We start from the raw sequence: 20,770 nt of genomic DNA, 5'->3' as shown, positions 1-20,770 counted from the left end.
TTAAAGTTTTCTTGCATGGTTTTCTTGGTGTTTAGCATTACTTTGGATATTCCTATGTGTGTTTTGATGTCTAAATATGGCTAATTAACCTGAAAACAGTGTCGAAATAAGGAGGGGTACTGTACATACAATAGTGTGTAGGTAGAGTGTTTCTGATTTTCAATGGTTTTTCACATGATTTTCTTGGCGTTTAAAATTGTTTTGGATATTCCTATGTGTGTTTTAATCTCTAAATATGGCAGAATGACCAGAAAACACTGCCAAAATTAGGAGGGGTACTGTACAGTACATACAGTACTGTACAGCTATATGTGTTTATGGCATGGTTTCCTTGGTGTTAACATTTTTTTAAAATATTCCTATGTGTGTTTTGATGTCTAAATATGCCTGAATGGCTGACGTCAAAAATAATCTAGCTTTTTTTTTTTTTTTTTTTTTAATTTATTTTTTTGAGTATTGTCATTTTATTACCATCAAGCCTGTCGGGTACTCCAGCCTTTTCAATGACATAAACTCCTCAAATTAGGGGGGCCTTCTCTATGACATTTCCTTCACAAATGTGTCTTAGGTTAGGGGTTAAGTTTGATTACATTAGGTCAGGTTAGGTTAATATAATAAAAAAGAATTTTTTTTTTTTTTTGCCAGAAATTAGTCTCAATATCATTCAAAATATGGGTAAATCCTTCCCCAAGTGAAAAAATGAAAAAAGAAAAATATGTCTCGGTCAATTTTGAGGATTTTATTTTGTATCTGGCTTCAACCCCAAATAGGGGTTAGGGATTATTGGCAGTGGAAATTAATCTCTAAATCATTCGAAACAGGGGTAAATCCTACCCCTAGTGAAAGAAAAAATTAAAATACCCCAACTGTAATAAACAACAATTCCCCTCCCCCCCCAGCTTTTGTGCAAACATAAATGTATTCGTCTTGGCTTTTGCTCCTCCCTTGGGTCATGAGAGGTCTGCTGAACAGCTTGTTGAGGGACCTGGGGCTGCCATAGCACCATGAAAATAGCACAATCAACGTGTAAGGAATGTGGTGCAAGACTGAGGGGTAAGGTGTTGAAATGGGAAGAAGCTCCACCCACGAGAAACGAGCTCTAGTGCTCCCACCAATGAGAAACAAGCCAACAAACGAGTTGTGATGCTCGCTCCACCAATGAGAATTGAGCTAACAAACATGCTGAAATGCTCCACCAGTGAGAAATAAGCTGATAAGTGAGTTATAATGCTCCACCAATGAGAAAATAGCTGACAAATGAGTTCTAAAGCTCCACCAATGAGAAATGAGCTAATAAGAAATGAGCCCTAGCACTCCACGAATGAGAAACAAGCTAATATGAAACTAGTTCTAGCACTTCACCAATGTGAAAAGCATTTTATTGTGTGGCCAATGACGATGTCAAACAGTGAAGGATACAATGCGTACTTTTTTTCAGTGATGTTAGTGCGTGTATTAAGACACCTGATGCGTGAAATATGATATTGTCCGCCATTTTTTACTGCATTTCTTAGAAATGCACAGCTTAGAACTGAGTATCTTAGAAGGTATGTACACATATATATATATATATATATATATATATATATATATATATATATCTATCTATCTATATACTGTGTATGTATATATATATATATATATATATATATATATATATATATATATACATCCATCCATCATCCAATCCTACATTGCCCCAAGAGGAGCGTAGGAGCCCGGGACTAGGCAGTTGGTCTCGACATTTAAGATAAGAGTGACCAGCCTCACTCATCCTTGAGTGGCATTAACATGAGCAATCAACCCCAACAACACCTTGGATATAAACCTTCACCGGCTCAATCCGACTGGAGCGCAATAATTACCCACTAAACCACCAGGTGCCAAAATTTGGTTATAAGGTTACCACTCAGTGTAGTAAATGGTTTCCTGGTGTACAGGAAACCATTTGGCTTGTCACTCAGTGTAGAGTCACCCACAGGCAGAAGGAAAAGGAAAAAATGATGGAAAGAAAGACAGAAGAGGGAATGTAAAGTCACCCGTAGGCAGAAGGACAAGGAAAGAATGAAGGATAGAAAGACAAGAGGATGGAAAGAAAGTACGATGGAAGAGAGGAAAGGGCAGACACCTGAGAGCAGCAATACATCGAGTGAGTGGATGGTGAGCGCCCCCACCTACCACAATATACATACATACATATATATATATATATATATATATCTGTATATGGTATTATATACCTATACATGTATCTATCTATCTATCTAAATACTGTATATATATATATATATATATATATATATATATATATATATATATATATATGTATATATATATATATATATATATACACGGTATTATATACCTATACATATATCTATCTATCTCTATTTATCTATCTATCTATCTATCTATATACAGTATATATATATATATATATATATATATATATATATATATATATATATATATATAAATATATATATATATATATATACTGTATATATATATATGCTGTGATGGCATTGTGTGAATCGAAGATGAAAGGGTGCGAAGTGGAGGAGTGGGAGGGTGTGACATGTGTAAGATCGGGAATGAATCAACGAGGAAGATGCAAGGAAGGAGTTGCTTTGTTGATGAATGAGGTGTGGCAGAGTGGAATGAGAGACTACAAATGTGTTAGCTCGAGGTGTATGTATGTCAAGTTCAAGTTTGAGAAGGTGAAAGTGGCAGTGATTGTAGCATATGCACCATGTGAGGACAGGAGTGAGAGAGAGAAAGACAGGTTTTGGGATGAGCTGGGTGAAGTAGTGGGAGAAATGCCCAGGAGCTATAAAGTGATTGTGATGGGGGATATGAATGGAAGAGTAGGCACTGGTCCTGAAGAGGACATAATGGGTTGCTATGGAGTACCAGGAGAAAATGATAATGGGGAGAGACTAAAGGATATGTGTCAGGAGAGGAGGTTGTGCATTTGTAACTCGTATTTCAAACGCAGAGATGACATAAATATACAGTCGACCCTCTGTCTTCGTGAGGGTTAGGGGCCTGAGACCTCCGCGAAGATCGAAAATCCACGTAAAATTGGTGCCCCCCTAAAAACACCCCTAGCCCCCCCATTTCCTTCTTTAATGAAAGAAAACCCCTGTGTACATGTCAATGAACACTTTATTTATAATTAAAGTATGAAAAAAATAGTTTAATTGCGTAGGTAGATGGCCGCTCACACCGCTCATCACAGCTACACTCTCACCCTCCACCACCGTTACCAGGATTTTCCCTCCCGTAACTTGTCCAGCAATTCTACCTTCTCCAGCAGGGTCATTACCTTCTTCTGGCACTTTGGGGTGCCTTCAGGAGATGTCTTGATTGCTCTCTTAGGGCCCATGGTAGATAAAATGATGGTGTCAAGGAGAGATCAGCAAGTACAAGCACACACAAGCGTGGTCACAGTGAGAATGGGTTTCGGGACAATTCGCCGTCAAGTCTATTCGCAGTCACAACAATAACAAGACGATTCGCCATCAGGACGATTCCCCGTCATTTTTTTACATACTACGATAGTCTTTTAAATATTAGAGTTTTAAAAGTGGTGGTGGTTTATTGTTTTTATAATAAATGTAGTGACATCTGTTGAGGCTCAGCCATATCTTTCCCCATGGTTTGCGTCCACTATGGCCGATCAGAATAACACGTTGGATATTGTCATTTTAGATGAATATATACTTGTACCTCTTCAGAGTCGTTTTAAAATATACCCAGGATGTTGTAGTACCAATGAAAACTAATGAAGACAACTACGGGTGACGCTAGAATATAATTCAAAGTTGACTACAGCGAAGTAGAAACATGTTAATTATTGGCTAAAAGTGGAACTTATAAATGATATCCAAAGCCTATGCTATTGAATGAACATAGACTTTGATAGATCCCCCTGAAAATTGTTATTAAAGTATTAATTATTCAAAAATAAGTACAGTATATTTAAAGAATGACGGGGAATCGTCCAGGATGCGAATTGTCCTGACGGCGAATTGTCTGTCGGCGAATTATCTTGGAACCTGAGAATGAGAGAGCCTGCCGTGAGAGATTCAAAACAATGCAGGGGTGGCGCGGGTGGCGCTGTGGGTGGTATGCAGCATGTGGCGCGCGATTTGAATGTGTTTCCATTTTTCTCTGGACTTCAAAAAAGGTGATTTGGTTTCCCTGGTGACAAACCGCGAGCAATCAAAACTGCAAACAGAGGAACCGCGAGGACAGAGGGTCGACTGTACATGGTATAGAGGGAACGGGGATCATGTTGAAAGAAGCCTGATTGATTACGTGCTCGTAGAGAGGTCGATGATGGGAATGGTTGCTAATACGAGGGCTGTGAGAGGACAATGTGGAGGTCTGTCAGATCATATGATTGTGGTATGCAAGATCAAGCTGAAAGGAGTAAGGTGGATCAGGAGAGAGAGAGAAGCAGTCAGGGAGAAAGACTGAAAGTTGAGAAGCTGAGGATCAAAGAAATGGCAGATGAATACAGGACCAAAGTAGAGGACGAGTTAGAATTACTGAATTGGAATGAAATGGATCTGGACAGACTGTGGAATGCACATATGGATTGCTTAGTTAGGAATGCTAAAGCGGTATGTGGTGTGGCAAGAGTAACAACAAAGAAGAAAGGTACGGCATGGTGGGATGAGGCGGTAAAGAGAGCGGTGGAGGAAAAGAGGAAGAAGTGGCTAAAGTGGTTACAGGACAGGGGTTCAGTTGAAATAAGAACTGAATAAGTTGAGAGCAAGAAGCACGTAAAGAGACTAGTGAAGAGGAAAAAGGAGGAGGTAAATCAGGATCTAGGAAGAAAAATGAATGCAAACTACTCTGAAAATAGAAAGTTATTCTGGAAAGAGGTGCGGAAATGTAGAAGTGAAAGCAGTAAGAAGTGGGATGGTGTGAAGGATGCAGGTGGTAGATTATTAACCCATGGAGATGAAGTAAGGACCAGATGGAAAGAAAATTCTGAAAGCCTGATGAATGGGGATAGAGAGAGCAGAGCAGCTGTAAACATGATTGGTTTTGGGGGTGTGCAGAGAAGGAATGCAGTGCCAGGAGATGTGACACTCGCACAGGTGAAGAGTGCTGTGAAGTGGTTGAAAAATGGGAAAGCAGCTGGAGTTGATGAGGTGTATGAAGAGATGCTTAAGTGTAGTGGAGAGAGTGGAATGAAGTGCTTGTTAGAGACATGTAAGAAGGCATGGTTGAGTGAAACTGTGCCTGCAGAGTGGAAAAAGGCTGCGATTGTACCCCTGTACAAAAATAAAGGTGAACGAAATGAGTGCAAGAATTATCGTGGCATAAGCTTACTGAGTGTGGTAGGGAAGGTATATGGAAGAATTATTATAGAGAAAGTAAGAGAGATATCAGAAGTCCTAGTGAGTGATGAACAGGGTGGCTTTAGGAGTGGCAGAGGATGTGTGGACCAAATATTTGCAGTGAGACACATAGTAGAGAAGGCTTGTGAGAAGGACCATAAGGTGTTTATGGCATTCATGGATCTGGAAAAAGCATATGACAAGTGGACAGAGAAGGATTGTGGAAAGTTTTGCACATGGACGGTGTAGAGGGTAAGCTGTTAGGTGCCGTCAAGAGTTTTTATGATGGTAGTGAAGCATGTGTCAGGGTTAATGGGCATCTAAGTGAATGGTTCACAATCAGTGTGGGCATGCGACAGGGTTGTGTGATGTCCCCGTGGTTGTTCAATGTATATATGGATGGGGTGATGAGAGAAGAGAAAATACGAGTAATGGAGAGAGGGATGGCACTGGTAATGAATGGTGATGGATGGAATATCTTAAATTTGTTGTATGCTGATGATGCAGTACTGCTTGCAAGTACTGGATAAGGACTTGGTAGGCTAGTACAGAGTTTTGCTGATGTCTGTAAGCGTCATTCCTTGAGAGTAAATGTAGAAAAAAGTAGAGTGATGGTTACTGAAAGAGGTGACTCCAGTGCAATGTAACAGTGAATGGAGAGAGACTGGAATTGGTGAGAGAGTTCAAATACCTGGGTACAGTGATAGAAAAGAGAGGAAAATGTGCAACTGAAGTTGAAAGCAGAGTAACACAAGGAAGAAAAGTACCTGGTGCAATGAAGACCTTGATAAGAAACAGAGGCTTGAGTGTTGCAGTTGCATGAGGCTTACATAAAGGAGTGTTAGTGCCATCTTTAACATATGGATGTAAGACTATGGTGTGGCATGAAAATGAAAAGTCAAGAGTAAGAGCAGTGGAGATGGGACTGCTGAGAAATGTATGTGGAGTACAGAGGGTGGATAGGATACGAAATAATGTGATTCGTGAAAGATGCAGAGTGAGGAAGTCGGTGAGCACCAGAATTGAAGAGAGTGTACTGAGATGGTATGGTCATGTGGAGAGAATGGATAATAACAGAGTGGTGAAGAAGGTATATCTGAGCAAATTCGAAGGAAGGAGGAGACGAGGTAGGCCAAGGAGAAATTGGAGAGATATGGTAGATGAATGTGTGAGGAAGAGAGGTTTGGAAGTCGGTGAGGCTAGGGAACTGACAGGAGTTCGAGCTTGCTGGATGAATTTTGTGAGGAGATATGCATGAGCAGGGATTTTTGGCACCCCTTTTTAACATGGCAGCGCCTGGATTGACTCTGTCGGATACGATATGTGAAGCTACAGAACGTGGTGAATGTTTTTGGCGAATCCAATTGAGCCAGGATTCCGGGGGCTTGAATGATGAGTGAATGGAAGCATGGCCCATTGGATTGGGCAATACTGGGCTGTCTGGACATTGCTACTCCTCGCCCTGCCCTTGGATGGGAAAGGAGGTCTGGATGATGATGATGATGATGATGATGATGATGATGATATATATATATATATATATATATATATATATATATATATATATATATATATATATATATATATATATATATATATATATATATATATATATATATATATATATATATATATATATATATATATATATATATATATATATATATATATATATATATATATATATATATATATATACTGTATATATATATATACTTTATATATATATATATATATATATATATATATATATATATATATATATATATATATATATATATATATATATATATATATATATATATATATATATATATATATATATATATATATATATATATATATATACTGTATACATATATATACATATATATATATATATATATATATATATATATATATATATATATATATATATATTCCGTATATACAGTATTTTCCTTAACCTGTTCACATTGAATTCTTCCTCTAACACTCATTTTCTAGACTCTTCTTTTCTAAACCAAATCCTTTAAAAGACACATGGCACATTAAAAGGAAGTACTTGAAGGGTTAATCTTAGTCCTAATTTCCTACTTCCTTGGGTACTTGCAATGTTTCTTATATCATTTGAGATAAATTACTGGGAAAATATCTGAAGTGTCTACAGTATATGCTTAAAAGTTACCAACTGCGGCTATGTTCACCATAATGCCACTTTTAATTTATATGTGCCTCTGTGGTCAGTGTCAAACTATGACATCACATTTCAGCCAGCCAGGATGCAATGCATTGCCTTAATTTTACCGGTTGGTCCAAGATGTGAAAGGCAGGCATAGCAGTTTAAACAATAAAACAAGCCAAAGCAATCTATCTATATATCTATCTATCTATCTATTGCCAGACGCCTCAATCCCGTTTGGGGTGGCCACAAACAAATCACCTCCAAGTCGCCCTGTCCTCCGCCATTTCACTGCCCTGCTCCCAACTTACACCCCTCTCTCTCATATACCTCTCCACCCCATCCCTCCATCTCATCCTTGGCCTCCCCCTCCCTCTTCCCCCCCTCCACCTTCCACCTCACTCACATACACTCTCTTCGTCAGTCTTTCACCCTCCATCCTCTCCACATGGCCAATCCATCTCAGTATGTTCCTCATAATGCTTCCTATCACATCCACATCCACATCACAACGCTCCTTTATATCCTCAGTCGTCAGCCTGTCTCTCCATGTGACTTCACAGACTCCTCTTAAATAACTCATTTCCACTGCTCTCACTCTTGACTTGTGTCCCTCCAACAACGTCCAACCTTCACTTCCATACGTTAGAGTTGGTATCACAATACTGTCATGTAGTAACTTTTTCACTTCCATGCTCACTTCCCTGTTTCTTATCACTGCTTTCAAAGAACCTGCAACCTTTCTTCCCTGCTGTACCCTTTCAAGCATTTCACCCTCCAAACCTCCATCCTTACTCATCACACTACCCAAGTACTTAAATGTACTCACATTTTCCAATTCCTCACCATCCAACCTCACTGTACATTCACTGACTTCACCTCTCTCAAAGACCATCACTTTACATTCACCTTTAGATTCCGTTTCTTACACACTCTCCCAAACTCATCCACCAAGCCTTGCAGCTCCCCTTTGTCTTCACTCAACAACACAGTAACATCTGCAAACAACAGTACAGGGAGTTTCCAAACACTATCCTCTCTCACCAGGGCCACTCCAACATCCACTACCCTACCTTGTACCTCTTTTATTACCCCATCCATGTACAGATTGAACAACCATGGAGACATGACACATCCCTGTTTCAACCCAACTTTCAAAGAGAAAAATTCACTTAGTTCACCATCCACACGCACTGCAGCCTTCGCACCATCGTACATGCTCTTCACAGCATTCAACAACTTCCCATCTACTCCATATATTCTTAACACTTTCCACAATCCTTGTCTATCCACCCTGTCATATGCTTTCTCCAAATCCATGAAAGCCGCATACAACTTCTTTCCCTTCTCTAGAAACTTTTCCACTAAAGATCTAAGAATGAATATCTGATCTACACAACCTCTTCCCTTCCTAAAGCCTCCCTGTTCTTCTCCAACTAATTTCTCTGTTCTTTCTCTAACTCTGTCAATAAGTATCCTACCATACACTTTTCCTATTATACTAAGAAGACAAATGACCCTATGATTACCACACACTTCTTTTTCCACTTTTCCTTTGTACAAGAGAACAAATATACCTGACTTCCAATCCTCTGGGACTCTACCTTCCTCCCAGGCCAATCTGCACATCCTCCACATCCACTGTACTACTATCTCTCCCCCATGCTTCAGCATTTCACCACACTCTCCATCAATTCCCGGGGCTTTCCCCAATTTAACTTTCTTCATTGCTTTCACAACTTCTATCCTACTGATTTCTTCCTGTCTTCTCACCTCCCTCCTTCTCCCAGCCATTCCCCAGCCACTTATACTAGCATTACTTCCATCCTCTATGTTCAACAATTCCTTAAAGTGTTCTCTCCATCTGCTCACTTTTTCTCCCTTCTCCACTAGTAATCTACCATTTTTATCTTTCACTCCCCTGCTAACTTCACTTCCACCCTGTCTTACTCTTTTCACCTCTTTCCAGAACATTTTCTTACAGTCCCTCCACTTTACACTCAAATTCCTTCCAAATTCTCATCCACTCTCTTCTTACTCTCTCTTACTAATCTTTTCACCTCTCTCTTTCTTTCTACATATAACTCTCTCTTCCGCCTCTCAACTTCTTCCACGCCCCTATTTCTCGATCCAGATATATATTTTTCTTGCAGGTAAACTACAGTATATCTTTTGGTTACACAATGTACAAATATTATCATGCTGAGTTGCTTTAACCTTTTTGGGTTTTGACCAACAAGAAATGATGACAGCACCTATGACTTTATAAGCCTCATTTTAAATGTTTTCATTGCCAGTATTCTTAAGTTTACATTATATCCTAAAGTTAGCTGAACTCAAAATAAAATGGACTTTCAACTGCATGTTATAATACAAGGGAATTCAAAACCTGCATGTACCCAATTAAAGATTCACTACATGAATACACGTACAGAAAGACATCTTACCTCTGGATATGCCCATTCAGGAGAGTAGTCTGTTATGTTAGCCGTATTTTCTCTGTAGTCCATTCTCGTCGTCTGCTGGCTTTGGTTAGTTACGGACTTGCCACTATTGTTTGTGCTGCTGCTACTGCTACTGTTGCTGTTGTTACTGTTCATGTTATCAGGAGGGGAAGTATCATAATGATCTAAGTCAGGAAAATCACTCAACATATCAAACGCATCAAGATTAGCAAGTACATCATCCTCTGGAGAGGTCATATCATTGTCTATAAAGTCCATGGGGTTCACATCACTGGAGGAGGGAGTTTTGCGACTGCAGGACCCTGGTGGCAAGTTGGCTGAGAGAGTTTTCTGAATGTCATCAGGTGAGAGATCTAGAGTATTTGAAAAAATTTCACTTTTCTCAACTGATAATTCAGACAACTCAGCCTTTATGCCTAAAAAAGTATCCTTTGTTGTTTGCTGCTGTTGCTGCTGCTGCTGTTGTGAGGGTGAGTCTTCTTGCTGTTGCTCTTGGTTTGTTCTTGCTTCCCCAGCCTCGAGACTAGATACAAGACTGGCAAATGTACCAGAATCCAAGGGCAGATTGCCATTGGTTGCATCTAGCTTCAGGCTCTCCACCATCTCCTTGTCACCTTCTCTCTTCACTAAAAGATTTGCATTATGCTGGGGTGGTGGGGTACTCTGTTGCTGCTGCTGTTGTGCTTGTTGTTGTTGTTGTTGTTGTTGCTGCTGCTGTTGTTGCTGCTGCTGCTGTTGCTGTTGCTGCTGCTGCTGTTGTTGCTGTGGTGGTGGTTGTGCAGGTTGTGGCTGTGGTCCATGATGATGCTGAGGTGGGTGGATGGGATGGTGGTGGTGAGGGTGGTGGTGGTGGTGTGGTGTGTGGTGGAGATGTGCAACGTGGGTGGTGTGTGGGACGAGAGGAGGTCCATGGATGATGGAGGCAGCAGTGGAGGCAGGGTGAGGTTGTCCCAAATATGACGTAAGCGTGAGGGGGCCAGCCAAGGGAGGATGGGGCGAAGGGTGGTGTGCGCCTGTCCCTCCACTGTTGAGGATGAGCAGCCCACCCCCACCCTGGATGTTGGACAGGTTTAGGATTAGTGGGGCTGTGGTGGTGTTGAGGTTATTATTATTGTTGCTCGAGGTGGTGTTTGTGCTGGTATTGTTGTTGTTATTGTTGTTGTTATTGTTGTTTGTATTGTTGCTGGTGGAGGGTGGGGTTTCTGGTGGGCGGGCCCCCTCCTGTGTTACGCCCTGGTACTGGGAGGCGACACACCCACCTGGCCCACTCGTTGACGACACCTGTGGGAGCAGCAGCATGCAACTGTCACATGCATGCTCAGTAACACCTCACTGAACTACACCAGTTATAGCAGGCCAGGGGGAGCTTACAGCAGGCTGGGGTGGATCTCAATATACTGTCCCTCCTTTTTCCACACCCATAGAATCAACAGGTGCTAAGATGCAAGGCATAGTGGAATAGTTCAAAGAGAGGCATTTCAGGGTCTACCTCATGAATATAAACAAATGAATATAGTTCAATACTACTTTCTGAACCACCTAACAATGTAATTATAACTCAAGCTATGTCAAGTTATTAATGAATTCTACTTTACAAATTAGCCTGCAATGCACTCTCTCCTGTCATTACTGGAGGACACTTTTACACTAGCATTTCAACAAAGTATGTTTGTAAAAACATGTGAACAAATGCTACATAAAGTGAATGACTGCAAGGGGAGCCAAACAGTCCTGATAATGAGGCTCTTTAAAGCTTCAGTTATTATCTACTCTTAACTTTTTTTCATATCAATGATCATAATATTTGTTGTGAATGGGCAAAAAAACAAAATAAGCCTTATTCCACCAATAAGGTATAATGTGAAAAATTTTGGCTATCACAAAATGGATGTCAGTGTACACCTTATTCCTTTATAAGTAAGATGAACATTAAGGAGAAAAAAGCATTTCTAAGCATTTTCAAACATATTACAAAAAGGAAAACTTCAATACTGTATACAGCATAGACAGCATCAAGAAGCTGTTGCTTTTATTGCTCAATCCCAGTCTTGGCTGGCCCAGCATACTTGTCGACCAAAGGGTAGGAACTGTCCCCATGGGATCATCCCGTAGGTTTCCTACACTGTTGATGATGTGTCTGTGTCTTAGTATGGCATGTGTTGTGCAATGCTCCACTTTGTCTGATAAATTGTGTGAGCCTGTTCTACAGAAGGGGCATGTATCATCCATGACTCCACCCAACCTAAATCTTTAGGATAGTTTGGCAGTATGTGCAACTAATGAACAACTGGCCGTAAGGAACTGCCCTTCCTCCTAATCTGTCTGTTAGAATAATGATTTACTGTATACAGGCATTTCCTTCTTGTCTGTGCTGGAGTATCTAGAAGCTGGATATTTCTGAAGAGGGTCTAGTAGTGTTTGTGTGATCACTGTTTCATATGTGTATTTGTGTTGTGTGACTCTGACATACAATGACAGGGGTGCTGTGTGTCAGCACAGGCTGCTTCTTAGAACTGTATGTCTCTCCTGTAAAGATAATATCTAAAAGGGAGGACATTAGTATTAAAGTATAAGTGACTGTGCAAGTGGTACTTGTGCAGCCAATAATGATAGTTAGAGCTTTGTTCTGTATGGTCGGCAAGGTGTTGTAGTGCGTGTTAGATAGGGTAGGGGCTCATGTTGGGAGGCATCACTGATCTGATACACTGTAAAAAAAGAAGAGTGTTTCTGTTCGCAACCCAAACTTTGTCCCTGTAACTGCCCTGAGTGCGCTGAATCTAAACGTGATCGTCTCTTGATGTCTTGTATATTTTCTAGTGTCATATGTATATTACTCCAAGGATCTTAGTGATGGAGGTGTAAGGCACTGGTACACAGTCAAGTGTGACGCCAGGGGTGTACTGTACCTGTGGCTCATGGTTGCTGCTGGTGACCAGTGTAGGGTTGGATTTGGGTGGTGTGACTGTCAGCCCATTATCCTCAATCCATGCCTGAGGTAGTCTTGCCACAATGTGCAGGTTGTGTCAGCAATGTGGTGTGTGATTGTTATGGTAATGTCATCTGCATATGAGGCAATGGTATGGGTGACTGATGTGTAGGAATGTCATGCATATACAGGGTGAAAAGTGTGGGTGAAAGTACAGAGCCCCGCGGAACTCCGTTAGGGAAGGTTCATGTTCGTGATGACTTGCCATGGGGTGTAACATGTGCTTGTCTACCAAATAAGTAGTTTGCAAGGTGGTGGTTGGTTTTGTTCTCTAAGTCTGCTTTATAGAATTTGGTGATTAACTTACAGGAGGATGACATCAAAGGCTTTATTTATGTCTATTGCTGTCAGAAGTGTACACTGTGAAAGTCACATGGAGCTGATGCTGTCAAATGTGAGCTGTGTGAGGTTGACTAGTAGGGTGTTTGTTAAGTGAAGCACTCTACATCCTCACAATGAGGGAGCAAGGGGGACATGAGGAGTGAATGCTATGAATTAGGCATTCAGTAGATAGTGGTAGCAGTTTTTTTTTTTTTTTTTTTTTTTTATGTGTCAGACTCTGGGCATAGGCTTCACAGCCTGCTATCAAGGCCCAGCAGTCCTCCTACATACCATACACCTCTACATGTCACCACTTCGGCGCTAACACCCACCGTCCATATTGAATACATGCTAGGGCTGTCTCATACAGGACTGGTGTATTGGTATTAGCGGGGGTATTTTTACGACATGTCGGCGGGTCTTCTGGTAGATCAGTAAAGCCTGATTTAATGAAATTCAAATCCTTAAACTGTTCCCTGCCCCAGCCGGGATTCGAACCTGGGTCCGGTGGGACTGCAGGCCACCTCTCTACCGATTGAGTTGTTGTTCCCTAGGCAGTCTGGCCGAACAGCCCTGAGTTCCTAAGGAAGGCCACGGCCAAGACCAGGTTTTCCCACACAGCTCTCAAGGAGTGCATGCTGTGTTGTTAGCACAGGTGATTGTGTGCAATGCAGTCTTCCATAATGTGCTTAATAGTATGAGGTGCCGTCCTGTATCCTGGACAGGCATCAGTGCCAGAGTCATCCAGCCTTTTCTGATAACTAAAGAGGGCTGGAAGATGCCAAAGTCTCAGCCTGGCCAGGTGGACCCAGTCCTCATGACGGAGGTAGGATTCAGAAGGGTGGATATCAGGAGGCTGTGTATACAGCTGAGCATTGTCTTTGAGTGACTGAATGGAGCGGCAAGTGATCTGAGCATGGATATGCTTCTGGAAGCTGGTCTGATGCAGGCAAGGGGGGAGAAATGACAGTACAGTATTTGTGTATGATATCGTGTGCTGGGTGTTGTTCTGAGGTTCCTTGGTGTGTGTGGATGTGCTGTGATGTAGTGTGGTGGATGGTGTGGGTTTGTGGAGGCTATGGGATGAATTTGTGTGCCTCTCATGTCTAGATGATCCTTGACTTTGAGGACTTTGATTTCTTGGTGTAGGTGATTTGTAGGTGTAGTAGCTCTGCAGCCTGTGATTATTTTTAGGGCCTTGTTCTGTATGGTATGTAGAGTGTTGTAGTGTGTTTCTGTGAGGTTAGAAGTCCAAGCAGGGCTTGCATAGTTCATCACTCCATAAATATATTGTTTGTATACTGTGGTGGTGTTTTTTTTGTTGTGTGTGAATGCTGCAGAGGCAAGTGAACTTAGGGCATTGAGTCTTAGTGTTAATTTATTTTGAATCCCCCCCTCTACTGGCAACTATAACACCTCTCAAACCCCCAGTGCCGACAGATTTTTAGATTTTTTTTTTTTTTTTTGCCTAGATAGCTTAGTTTTGATGCAAAACTCATAAAAACACCCAAACTGGTACTCACAGAAGCCAGGAGGGTTGATTTTGGGCCACCATTATGACCGCACCTATCTGGTGAAATACGTGAGTAAACCCCGTAGGCTTTCTTCTCTCCACAGGGGACCAGTCGGTTTTCTTTGGTGTTTGAGCATGGTATACTAAAGTATATGCCCTGGTGATGCTCCCCACATGTCCTGGAAGCATGTGGCCACTGTTCTTGGGCGTAGTGATATGCAATATTTGCCGAATTTTATTATAATACGGAGTTAAAGTTGACCTGATGCAGGGGCAGTGTGCGTGTGCACTGCACACTCTGGGTGACTCATAGTGGTCTCCTGTGACGCGCCACATTCAAAACTTAACGCCTAGTAAATGTTTCCAGCCTCGCTCAATATTTCAATTTTGGGTGATTTTTCTAATCCTAGGAAATTTATGAACAGCTCCGAGACTGCCCGTGGCAAAGGGCACAGCCATTTATAAACGGCTCTGACAGAGGGCAGGTTAATATTTGTGATGTGCTGTTTAAGTGACAATAAGGTACTGTATGTTACACCATGGATTTGGGGGGAATGTGTGTGTGGTAGGGGAGTGTTGTTTATGGTAAGGTGTGGAATGTGACTGTGCTCTGCTGTCCAGTTTAAGAGAAGGGTCACTGTAGATTTGGCTGGGGCTATTTTGAGTCTGTTTGTGATGAACCATTCGTGTAGTGTGTTGAGGTAAAGTTAGAGGATGTGTGTGGCTGTGATTGCATTTTGGTGTGTACATGTAAGTGTTATGTTGTCCGCACAGGAAGCTATGTGTATTTGTGGTGTGTGGGATGTGGGTATGTCATTCATGTATAGGTTAAAGAGAGTAGGGGACGAAGCAGATCCTGGGGGACGCCATTCGTGAAGTTTCTGATGTTCGATGACTGACTGGCAAATGTCCAGGTGTTTGTGTAATGTTCTCTGAATGCAAGTGTTGTACAGGTGAATTTGGTCCAGTTCTTGCAAGAATTGCACTGAACTGAACCCTTTGTCTGTCAACTCGAAGTGATGGGTTTTGTGCATGTTGGACATATGTACTTACTGACGGGTCCTGGATTGCTCTCAATGTCACCAGCTTGAAGAAGTCTTCAAGAAATCATTTCTTGGTGTAAAAAAAAAAAAAAAAAAAAAAAAAGTGTTGTTGTGTGTGCTGTGTTGGGAGATGTGGTACTTCCCCAGGCGACTGAAGCCACTCCAAGGTTCTTGGGCCCTGTGAGGAACCAGAGGGGTTTGTGGTAGTTTGGCCCCCCTGCTGTCCTCCCCCTCCACTTAGACAGCTTCTAGGGGGTGGACCCACGACGAAGATGCCACCACTAAAGGTCCAGGCATTCAGTTATCTTGCATGGTGTGTTAAGTAGTGTTATGTTTGTACAGTGAAGGGTGTGTTGGGTCCATGTTTGGTTTAACCTGTGGATTGTGCAATTACCTTTTTTTATCCCACCCTGAGGTGTGCAATTTTTTGTTTTGTTTTTTTTTGTTTTGTAAACGTGAAGATACACATTTAGGGCATCATCTGGTCCCCCCCCCCCAAAAAAAAAAAAAAATCTCTCTCTCTCTCTTTCTCTCTCCATTTTTGCATAGATGAGTAGTCAAAAAATTATCTTTTTTTTTTTCCTTAGTTTTTGTTTCGTGCAAACTTGAAGATTAACTTCCAGGGCATCATCTGGTGAAAAAACAAAAATCTCTCTCTCTCCGTCTTTGCGTAAGTTTGCATAGGGGTGCAGTAGTTAGCGGTGATGCACGGCCAGTACAGCATGAGCTGTGGCTCGCAACACGACGCCTCCTAGCCTAAGCTGTGGCTCGCAATCCACGGGTTAAAGACAGCGATGACTGTTCCATGTTTCATAATGTTCAGAACACTACAGTGTGTGCATAGGTAGTTGCTGATGTTTGTAAGGGCCTGGATGTCATGTGGCTCTAAATGTTTTAAGTGTATGTCACTGAGGCCATTTGGCCCTATTATTGTAGTTATTTGTTTTCTTGATAATGTTACATGTCTGTTCTGGAATGAAGGGGGTTATGTTGTGGTCAAAAGGAAAGGAATGCCGACATAGAGAAGACTGCTTTTCAGACTCAGTGTGTTGGTGTAAGGTAACTCATGTATGTGTGGTTGTACAAAAGTATGTCTTCATGTACTATGTACGGCAGGATGAGTTGTTCATTCGAGGTGATGGTGGAGTAAGTCTTAAAGGTATTTGTTTGCAATTTAGTGATTCTGTTGTGCATTCTGTGGAGCCAAAAGGTGTAAGTGAAGTGGCTGAGAGTTGTTACAAAGGCTTTCCAGTTCCCTGTTTTCTTTGTACTGATTTTGTTTTATTGCTGTTGCAGTCCTATGATGGTGTCTTTTGTGTGGGAGAGGAGAGTTGTGTTTACGTGGGTCAAGCTGTTTTATGAGGCATGCAATCTCCACTGTAGAGGTTAGGTTGTAAAGTCTTCTGCTGCCTCATGGAATATGGTTTCTCTCTGTGTTAGGTATGATCTTGTTAAATTTCATAAAGTACCTGCCAAATTTGGTGATGGACGTGTTGTTTGGTGGGCTGATGCACTGTACTGTTTCTTCAGTGAATTTTTTGTCCTGTCTGCTTTTTTGTGGCTTGTGTAAGTGATGTGTGATTATTCTGGTTTGGAGCATATTCCTATGATGATAATGACAGGGAGCTGATCTGAAGAGAGTTTAGGTTCTGGCTGTTTGGCACTGGACAGTTAATGTGCTGGCAAACAGAATGTGGTGTCTGAGGAATAGGGAGAGTAGTGTGCTTGATGTGGAATGTTGGTGTGTTGTCAGGTGACAATAAGAATGTGTATGGTGCTGAGCTGTGATGCAATGTCAAGGCCTTGGTGGTTATTTTCACAGTATTCATACCAGGCAGTGTTTTTAGTATTTAACTTGCCAGTAATTATAAAATTCAATGTCTGTTACAGAGGAGGACCTGAGCAATGAACTGAGCTAGTACAGTGAAAGAGGTATCAGGGGGAATGTAAATGTTAAAAATGTTAATTTCCTGTTTGAGTTAAGACTTGTGGTAAGTAGGGGTACCCATCATCCACTCATTCAATGGAGGGAGGCCTTATGGTCTCTACACTGAGTGACAAGCCAAATGGTTTCTTGTACCCAGGAAACCATTTACTATGCTAGGTGGTAACCACATAACCAGATTCTTTTTGGTGGGGTTAATTGTCCCCCAGATTGGTCTTGGTCTTGGTGTTGGTTGAAGGGCTGTCACAGACAGAAAGTCTCATGTAGCCCTGCCAATGGCTCAGGTGGAGAACTTGCTATTCACAGGCAACAAAGTTGTTCCGATCTGCAAAGGACGACATACACGTGGCGAAGGATGCAATGGCGCAGTTGTTGATCCAAGCCCATCCCTCTAAGAAGGGTAGGGAGGGAGACGTCTGTGATCCCCAGGGCATCCAATCGATCCCGAAAAATGGTGTGAAGGGAATGGAACCACGGGCAGTGTAGCAAGAAGTGGGCCACAGTTTTCTCCTGGTTACCGCACCACTGACAGTAGGGGTCGGGGAGGAGCTGCAGGCAATGAAGATGAGATGTCAAACCCACATGACCTATACACAGGCTGGTGAAAGCCATGTCCAGGACTCGGGAGGCAGGTCAGGCGAAAGGATGGTCAGAAGAGCCCAAGCAGTACAAACCCAGCACTGTGGTGGGAAGGGCAGCATGAAGGATGCCATCCCAGACCTACTTGCATTTTGTGGCTAAAAGCCGGTGGTGTGTGAACTCTGGTAAAGGGAGAGATTCTTTATCTGGTTAAGATTGGGCCAACCATTGCAGTATCCACAATATCATTGCCCCTGATGCCAACATGCGTTGGGATCCATTGAATTTTCAGGGTCCAAGCATTCCGAAGAAGTCGATCCACATATCGTGGTAGATGATATGTCATGCCGAGTGGGGTCACGGGGAGGAGATGAAATGAACAGCAGCCATGAAGTCTGTGTACAAGACTGCCATGTGGGGTGATGAGCATGACAACAAAAGGTGCAGTACCCTGGAGACTGCAAAGACTTCAGCTGTGAGGACATCATGGGAATCATCCAGGTGCCATGTCTAACAGGCAGAGAGATCCTCAATAAAGATGGCAGTGGCTGTGGCTCCCAGGTTATATGCATGCGAGTCGTTCATGAAAACTGCCATGTGCCCCACATAGGTGGTGTCAACCATGCACTGAAAGAGAAAGAGGGCGAGGTGGCCATCCCAAATCTTGTGGAAGGGTTCAGGAAAATCCATGGATATCACAGAGGATGGGCCCTGCCCCGGAAGGATGGGAGACACAGAATTCACAGGTTGGCGGTCTGGAGGAGGGAGGCCCATTGAGCATTAAACCAAGAAAGCATGCACTAGGAGAAGCTGCCAGGACGTGATGGGCCAAGAAGGAAGATCCGGCAAGACTCCTGCCTTTGAGAAGAGCTCAGGGAGTGGGTGGTCAGGTGGAGAGCACTGAATGGTGAAAAGGCACCAGCATGTGTGCTTCAGTCTGGTGTGCTGGAGGGGCAGAAGTCCTCTGCCTGGAGGGACAAGGCAGAAGAGCAAAAGGTCCCAGTGCAATACGGAGAGCTGTGTTCTGGATGGTATCTAGCCTCTGCAGCTGGGCTGTAGATGCTGAGCCATATACTGAGCAGCCCTAATTGATCCTGCCCAAAATGGTCAACCAATAATAATTCAAGAGGAGTTCTCTACTGGTCCCCCAGTGAGTCACAGCGATACTTCTCATGATGGCATGCCTCTGCACAGAACATCCTCAGGTATTCAATGTGACTCCTCTAAGTAAGAATAGGCCCATCCACCCAATGGCCCAGCAGTATATGCTCATGGACAACAGACACTATGGCAGAGTGGAGACTGATCACTGGCGACGATGGCATATGACAGAGCGTGAAATTCATCACTACACTCTTCTGGACATTGATGGTGGGACCCCGTTCATGAGCCCAGACCTCAAAAGTAGATGCAGCTAAATGAAGGTATTGCACACAATGGTCACATCATCGGCATACACTAGAAAGGTAGCATGGGCGACCTGAGGGAGATCCGACATTAAGACACTGAATAAAAGGTGGCTGAGAACAGACCCCTGCGGAATCCCTCACCAGACTGGGCGGGGATCTGACAGAGCACCACCCACGGACACCGCAAAGTTGCGCTCTGAAAAGTAATCTGACAGTCATGACAGGGGAGGACCAGAGACCCCCAGGCAGGAGAGGCAATGCAGGATGCCATCATGGGGGACAGAATCAAAGGCTCCCTTCAAGTCTATGAAGAGGGTGATCATGAAGAGCTGCTGGCGATATGTGTCATGTACCAGATGTTCCAGATGACACAGGACATCCAGGATGACCCAGCAAGGCCTGAATCCACGCTTTGCCCCAAAAAGAGATTGCAGGACTCTAACCACCAGGAGAGATGACGAGAAACCATCTTCTCCAGTAGATTTTCCACGCAGGGCAGTAGCACAATGGGTTGATATGATGACGGGCAGGTCGGGTCCCTTCCTGGCTTGGGAAAAGGTAGCAATATCCCATCCTTCCATATCCCTGGGAATTCCCCTGCATGCCAGCTAATATTAACCCCTTAACCCCGGGCACAGGGCTTGGCTGTCTTCACCCCTAGCCTGGGATAATCAGTGATACTTTTGCAAAAAAAAAAAATAAAAAAAAAAAAAAAAAAAACTTAACCTAGAGTCAAAAACTAAATAGATGAAAGTACAAACCCATAGCTATGTGATGTCGTTGTCAATATATATATATATATATATATATGGAGAGTCTGTGGTACAGTGGTAAAGTGTGCATTTCTGTGCACTGAAGAACGAGGGTTTGTGCCCCACCAGGGTAATAAATTTTGGGAGCATTCTTCAGGCCACGTACTACCTTGGAGGACATAAGGGGTGCTGTGGTTGAACCAGTGTCGCATACTATAAAGTATGTTTGCACCGAATTG

The 20,770-nt window shown here is 42.6% G+C and overlaps 1 protein-coding gene across 1 annotated transcript in view; it reads right to left on the bottom strand.

The window, feature by feature from the left end:
• The window catches only part of Camta (Calmodulin-binding transcription activator), a 1,827,966-nt gene that overhangs the window by 1,321,340 nt on the left and 485,856 nt on the right, over nt 1–20,770 (bottom strand). The window contains exons 14-15 of the mRNA XM_080281035.1: nt 10,800–11,264; nt 9,966–10,715 (exon numbers count right to left, since the gene is read on the bottom strand). Of these exons, the coding sequence (XP_080137161.1) occupies nt 9,966–10,715; nt 10,800–11,264 (1,215 nt within the window). The remainder of the gene's footprint in view (nt 1–9,965; nt 10,716–10,799; nt 11,265–20,770) is intronic.

Source organism: Coenobita brevimanus, chromosome 87 (genome assembly GCF_032717465.1).
Source record: "Coenobita brevimanus isolate Jiangsu-jjx chromosome 87, ASM3271746v2, whole genome shotgun sequence".
Lineage (NCBI taxonomy): Eukaryota > Metazoa > Arthropoda > Malacostraca > Decapoda > Coenobitidae > Coenobita > Coenobita brevimanus.
The sequence above is the reverse complement of the archived record's forward strand: the minus strand, read 5'-3'. Positions and strand labels throughout refer to the sequence as shown.